Source organism: Hordeum vulgare, chromosome 1H (assembly GCF_904849725.1).
Source record: "Hordeum vulgare subsp. vulgare chromosome 1H, MorexV3_pseudomolecules_assembly, whole genome shotgun sequence".
Taxonomy (NCBI): domain Eukaryota; kingdom Viridiplantae; phylum Streptophyta; class Magnoliopsida; order Poales; family Poaceae; genus Hordeum; species Hordeum vulgare.
This window is the reverse complement of record NC_058518.1, coordinates 459,488,924-459,496,179: the sequence shown is the minus strand read 5'-3', so window position 1 is coordinate 459,496,179 and position 7,256 is coordinate 459,488,924. Positions and strand designations below refer to the sequence as shown.

General features: G+C 51.7%; 1 protein-coding gene across 1 annotated transcript; it reads right to left on the bottom strand.

Annotated features, from left to right (window-relative positions):
* Window positions 1-4,343: 4,343 nt before the first annotated feature.
* On the bottom strand, window positions 4,344-6,928 carry LOC123414701 (putative serpin-Z12). Its single transcript, XM_045106675.1, has one exon. It carries the CDS (start codon window positions 6,119-6,121, stop codon window positions 4,559-4,561), a length of 1,563 nt encoding a protein of 520 aa, XP_044962610.1. The 5' UTR covers window positions 6,122-6,928; the 3' UTR covers window positions 4,344-4,558.
* Window positions 6,929-7,256: the final 328 nt, after the last annotated feature.

Genomic DNA, 7,256 nt, shown 5'->3' with positions numbered 1-7,256 from the left:
TTCCGTGACGTTTTACAACGTTTTCGGCGCCTTGCTTCTAAGCCATTAAGTATTTTGCACTGAACTATCGTGTAGTCATCAGAAACGTGTATGTCGGATGTTCATAGCATCCACAGACGACGCTCGAGGTGCAGCACACCGAGTGGTGCATTAAGGACATAAGCCTTCTGCGTAGCAACAAGGACAATCCTCGGTTTTACAGACTCAGTCTGAAAGTTTGCTACTATCAATTTTTAACTAAATTTTCTCTAGGAACATATAAAAATAGTAGAGCTATAGCGCAAGCTACATCGTAATTCGCAAAGACCATTAGACTATGTTCATGACAATTAGTTCAATTAATCATATTACTTAAGAACTCCCACTCAAAAAGTACATCTCTCTAGTCATTTGAGTGGTACATGATCCAAATCCGCTATCTCAAGTCCGATCATCACGTGAGTCGAGAATAGTTTCAGTGGTAAGCATCTCTATGCTAATCATATCAACTATACGATTCATGCTCGACCTTTCGGTCTCATGTGTTCCGAGGCCATGTCTGCACATGCTAGGCTCGTCAAGCTTAACCCGAGTGTTCCGCGTGCGCAACTGTTTTGCACCCGTTGTATGTGAACGTTGAGTCTATCACACCCGATCATCACGTGGTGTCTCGAAACGACGAACTGTAGCAACGGTGCACAGTCGGGGAGAACACAATTTCGTCTTGAAATTTTAGTGAGAGATCACCTCATAATGCTACCGTCGTTCTAAGCAAAATAAGGTGCATAAAAGGATTAACATCACATGCAATTCATAAGTGACATGATATGGCCATCATCACGTGCTTCTTGATCTCCATCACCAAAGCACCGGCACGATCTTCTTGTCACCGGCGTCACACCATGATCTCCATCAACGTGTCGCCATCGGGGTTGTCGTGCTACTCATGCTATTACTACTAAAGCTACGTCCTAGCAAAATAGTAAACGCATCTGCAAGCACAAACGTTAGTTATAAAGACAACCCTATGTCTCCTGCCGGTTGCCGTACCATCGACGTGCAAGTCGATATTAACTATTACAACATGATCATCTCATACATCCAATATATCACATCACATCGTTGGCCATATCACATCACAAGCATACCCTGCAAAAACAAGTTAGACGTCCTCTAATTTTGTTGTTGCATGTTTTACGTGGTGACCATGGGTATCTAGTAGGATCGCATCTTACTTACGCAAACACCACAACGGAGATATATGAATTGCTATTTAACCTCATCCAAGGACCTCCTCGGTCAAATCCGATTCAACTAAAGTTGGAGAAACTGACACCCGCCAGTCATCATTGAGCAACGGAGTTACTCGTAGCGATGAAACCAGTCTCTCGTAAGCGTACGAGTAATGTCGGTCCGAGCCGCTTCGATCCAACAATACCGCGGAATCAAGAAAAGACTAAGGAGGGCAGCAAAACTCACATCACCGCCCACAAAAACTTTTGTGTTCTACTCGAGAAGACATCTACGCATGAACCTAGCTCATGATGCCACTGTTGGGGAACGTCGCATGGGAAACAAAAAATTTCCTACGCGCACGAAGACCTATCATGGTGATGTCCATCTATGAGAGGGGATGAGTGATCTACGTACCCTTGTAGATCGTACAGCAGAAGCGTTAGTGAACGCGGTTGATGTAGTGGAACGTCCTCACGTCCCTCGATCCGCCCCGCGAACAATCCCGCGATCAGTCCGACGATCTAGTACCGAACGGACGGCACCTCCGCGTTCAGCACACGTACAGCTCGACGATGATCTCGGCCTTCTTGATCCAGCAAGAGAGACGGAGAGGTAGAAGAGTTCTCCGGCAGCGTGACGGCGCTCCGAAGGTTGGTGATGACCTTGTCTCAGCAGGGCTCCGCCCGAGCTCCGCAGAAACGCGATCTAGAGGAAAAACCGTGGAGGTATGTGGTCGGGCTGCCGTGGAAAAGTCGTCTCAAATCAGCCCTAAAACCTCCGTATATATAGGTGGGAGGGAGGGGAGGAGGCAGCCTCAAAACCTAAAGGTTTGGCCGAAATTGGAGGTGGAGGAGTCCTACTCCAATCCTACTTGGAGTAGGATTCCACCTTCCCACTTGGAAACTCTTTCCACCTTGTGTTTTTTCCTTCTCAAACCTTATGGGCCTTAGTGGGAACTTATTCCAGCCCACTAGGGGCTGGTTTATCTCTTCCCATAGCCCATGAGACCCCTTGGGGCGTGACACCCCTCCCGATGGTCCCCGGCACCCCTCCCGGTACTCCCGGTACACTACCGATGAGCCCGAAACTTTTCCGGTAATGCACGAAAACCTTCCGGTAACCAAATGAGGTCATCCTATATATCAATCTTCGTTTCCGGACCATTCCGGAAACCCTCGTGACGTCCGTGATCTCATCCGGGACTCCGAACAACATTCGGTGACCAACCATATAACTCAAATACGCATAAAACAACGTCGAACCTTAAGTGTGCAGACCCTGCGGGTTCGAGAACTATGTAGACATGACCCGAGAGACTCCTCGGTCAATATCCAATAGCGGGACCTGGATGCCCATATTGTATCCTACATATTCTACGAAGATCTTATCGTTTGAACCTCAGTGCCAAGGATTCATATAATCCCGTATGTCATTCCCTTTGTCCTTCGGTATGTTACTTGCCCGAGATTCGATCGTTAGTATCCGCATACCTATTTCAATCTCGTTTACCGACAAGTCTCTTTACTCGTTCTGTAATACAAGATCCCGCAACTTACATTAAGTTACATTGCTTGCAAGGCTTGTGTGTGATGTTGTATTACCGAGTGGGCCCCGAGATACCTCTCCGTCACACGGAGTGACAAATCCCAGTCTCGATCTATACTAACTCAACGAACACCTTCGGAGATACCTGTAGAGCATCTTTATAGTCACCCAGTTACGTTGCGACGTTTGATACACACAAAGCATTCCTCCGGTGTCCGTGAGTTATATGATCTCATGGTCATAGGAACAAATACTTGACACGCAGAAAACAGTAGCAACAAAATGACACGATCAACATGCTACGTCTATTAGTTTGGGTCTAGTCCATCACATGATTCTCCTAATGATGTGATCCCGTTATCATGTGACAACACTTGCCTATGGCCAGGAAACCTTAACCATCTTTGATCAACGAGCTAGTCAACTAGAGGCTTACTAGGGACAGTGTTTTGTCTATGTATCCACACAAGTATTGTGTTTCCAATCAATACAATTATAGCATGGATAATAAACGATTATCATGAACTAAGAAATATAATAATAACTAATTTATTATTGCCTCTAGGGCATATTTCCAACAAATACTTACTGCTCCTCTGCTGCATCACCCTTTCCTTTTCAAGGAAAAAACCAACGCAAGCCCAGTCTCCGTCAACGTGTCAATTTCTGGCACTGTTGTTTGAGAAGTAGCAGCGGTCGGAGCGGGGGCAGCAGGCGAACGCGAGGCTAAGCGGGCGAAGGCGGGCACGGTGAAAGGCGGACGGGGACGGAGCGGGAGGCAGTGGAGACCCCTGTCCTTGTTGTGGGCTTCCGTTCTTGGGAGGAGAAGGAGCGCGCGGGGACGAAAGGTCGTGCGCGGCAGTTTTGTTAATTTATTTATGTGCACGTGCGATGCGACAACGCAGCGGGAGGTCGACCGTGTTGTGGCTTCCTAGAAGCCGTCCTCGTCGCCCGCATCCCGCGCCGCTTGTAGCCAGATCTGGCCAACGGCGATCCGTGCAAGAGCTCACGGAGCCGGCGAGCCGCCACCACTCGTAGTGCCCGGATATGTGCCGTCGAGCCCACCCATTGCCCGGCGCCTCTGGCGGCCAGCAGTCCCGCATCGCCCGGGGGGGGGGGGGGGGAGGGGGAGGAACGGCCCCGCCGTCGCCCATGCTGGCTGGAATTTTCCCGACAACGACGCAGGGCGATGGTGAGGTAGGGAGAGGCCGGAGGAGGAGGGGCTGGACCGGTGGTGAGGGTTCCTCCCTGTTGGCTCGCGGGGGCGATGCGCGAGGACGAGGCTTCGGGCTGTTGTATTGACATTTCACCTTTTTGGTAGTTTTTGCTTCTTTTTAGAGGAATGTAATTAATATTTTTAAGAAGGCGTTGAGAAGTTGTCAAACATGAATCCAGGTCTTGCGTCAACCAAACCAACCTCGGTAACCTTGCCAATGCGGTGAAAGATACCGACCATCATATTTGGCATCTGTTTCATCTTCCTCCTCTGTGATTTCGGGGTTAGGTAGGACAACATTATACGTACTTTGAAGAAATAATGAAACGGTCAATCTTCATATGTTTAAGTGCCTTAACCGATAGACTAATATCATTATCATCCTTTCTCATAGATATACCAATGTTCATTAAGCTAGAGGTAAAAGATAGTTGATCCGGCAAAACAATCATACATCCTTTTTGAAATCGAAGGAGTACCCTGACCTCTTGACGAAGCATACAACCTTTGAACATGTGACACCACATTTCACGGCTTGGTTTGGAATTCTTTATACCCACTCACAGCCCCAGAGTCAACTGCTCATTCATTCAGAGGATTAACCACATGGCCAAGGAACAGTACTGCGCTGGTTCTCTCCTCAACGATGGCGAACAAGAAAGGCCGATCCGCCACGAAATCCACCGGAGGCCGTGGCGCGCTCGCGCTCTGACTGAAAACTACGGCCGTTGCTGCGGCGGCCACGGTGCCCAGCTCGTCCACCTCGATGGTGGCCTTATGGTACACGCCCGATATGAAGAGCCCATCCCCGCCGCTCACCATGCCCGAGAAGTCGCCGCCTTGGAAAGCCCTCGTGACCCCAAGCTTCTGCATGTCTGCGGACGCCTCGAACTCGAACGTGAACTTGAACTTTGGGACCATGAACCGCCCGACCGGAACCTGGCCCGCCGGCGTGTGGCTCTTGATGAACCCCGGCGTCGCCACCGCCTTGTCGTAGAGATCGGCGAGACCGAGGGTGGCGCCGTCCGGGAGGAGGAGAAGCATGTAGAATGCAGCCTCGGCTCGCTGCGCCACGTGGTCGCCGTCGTTCTTGTATGGCAGCTTGAGGGCCCTGAAGCCCGGGTAGACGGCGACGTGCTGCTCGAACTCGAACCGGCCCGTCGTCATGAACGGCACGCGCACGATGGTGCCGTCCGGGACATGGAACGGCGCGCTGAAGGTCGCCGACTGGTCGAACGGCTGAGACCACGTCCCTTTGAAGTAGAGCGCGTTGGCGAGGATGACTCGCGTGGACGAGCTGACCGAGCCGGGAGGAAGGACGTCGCGGATGCGCCCGTTCGTCGCGCCGGCGACGAAGGCGTTCACTCGCTGCCTCGCCTGCTCGGGCTCCGAGGAGAAACCCACGGATTCCGCGGTGGCAGCGTACTTCGACGCGGCGGTGGCCATGAACTCCGGCTCGAGCGCCAGCCCCCGGTCGACCCACACGCCGCAGGCGAAGGACGTCTGCGTCAGGCCGTTGAGCCTGCCTGCCAGCTCCGTCGCCGCCGCGCCGTACAGCTCGTCGATCGACGTTGACCCGAGGAACCCCAGGAGCTCCTCGCGCGTTTCCCCCCGCGAGCCGGCGGCCACCAGCGCGAGCGCCGCGTGGATGGACAGCGGCGACACGATGAAATTGCCTCCCCCGCCGGCTGCCTCCCGGACGCCGACCTCCCTGGCGAGAGGCAGGCAGGACGCCTTCCCGCCCGCGTCGCCGCCAGCCGCTGCCCCTGCAGCGACAGAGTGGCCACCCGGAGGCGCCTCGTCGAGCAAGGGGGCGCGTGATTGCGTCTCTGGGTGGCTGTAAGGGCGGTGGAGGTGGCTCTGGCCGCTGCAAGGGCAACGCTGAGCGCAGTCAAGCGGCGGGCGCCGAGAGGTCATTGTCCTGAATTCGACCTGCGATCGCCATGCGGCAAACAGCGTCAAGCAGAGGACGGCCTTCCACAAGGGTGACATCGATCCAGATCGCCGATCTATCTGCAGACTGCTTGCCAGTAGTTGACCTTCGAGCCCGGAAGGAAGTGTCCGTCCATCGACTAGGTAGATGTAGAAGAAGCACATGTTCAGCGACTGACACACAGGATTGGCCCTCTCAATTAAATTAAGCATGCTCCAAACCACACATCAGTAAGCCCGTTCAGTTAGAAGTTGCTAGCTAGCATGAGGGAGTGAGTTGTCGGAATCTTCTCCCGTCTCCTCTGATTGATTGGTTGCCTGTACTGCACCACTTAGTCTTCAGAATCTTTCTGAGCACGCCTGATGAGGAACTGGCTACGGTCCCTGATCATGGTCTGTAAAAGATTTTCTGCCAGTTTGGAGAAACAAATGACACGGAGCTTGCCAAATACACCCTGTACAGTTTGTTTGTCAGGTAGTAGAGTAGAAACTAAGCAGAGTAGGAAAACAGAAATCAAGCAACACATACTAAAAGCTTGTCCATAAATAACATGGAACTTTCTTTCTGAAAATTCGCCCATACTGCACACGTAAGTTGGAGCAATTTACACACAAGAGAAGTTACGCTCTACTGGATCAAACAGGTGCCATCCTGTAACACCCCCCCCCCCCAAGATGATCACTTTAGGTTCCGGTTCCATACACCACACCCATCTAATATTTCGTGTAGTTTTAGCTTGTTTCCTCTTTGAAGCTGTTGCGAATGGCTTTCTTCGGGTCGTCGGCGGCAGCAGCGCCGCCCGGAGACACGAGGTTGCTCAGTGTCCTCGCCATCTGCATCATGACCTGACCCCTCTTCGCCGGAGGCCTCCTCTCTTTGACGAAGCTGCTGCTGCTGATGTACTGGTGCTCGTGCTCCATCGCCTCCGCTCTTCTACTTGCTCCTCTCCGCTTCTTTGGTTTTGTGTGTGTATTTGTGTATTGAACCCAGATGCTCACTTGAGGAAAGGGTGATGATGCAGGGAGGTATTTATAGGCGCATGTTGCCTACACGCACCAGTGACCAGTTGGTGCGTGCATCTTATCTTACTTGTATGCTTATATTCACTTCTATCTGCAGGAATAAAGTGGCTATGCTTTTGGGGTCATGGTGTTCCAAGTGTAAACGTACCTGCATACTGGGACTGAGATATTAGGACAACTCCAACGACGGATCATCAAATCGATCACAAATGTCCGGACTGTCTAAGCATTTTTGATCGTCATATGTCTGAACGTTCGAAATTCCACGAACCAACATCAAACTAAGGGAGATTTCGGATGTTCACACGTCCGCCACAACGGACTC

Coding starts and splice junctions, on each gene's coding strand:
- LOC123414701 (XM_045106675.1), bottom strand. CDS start 6,121: ATGCTTAATTTAATTGAGAGGGCCAATCCTGTGTGTCAGTCGCTGAAC.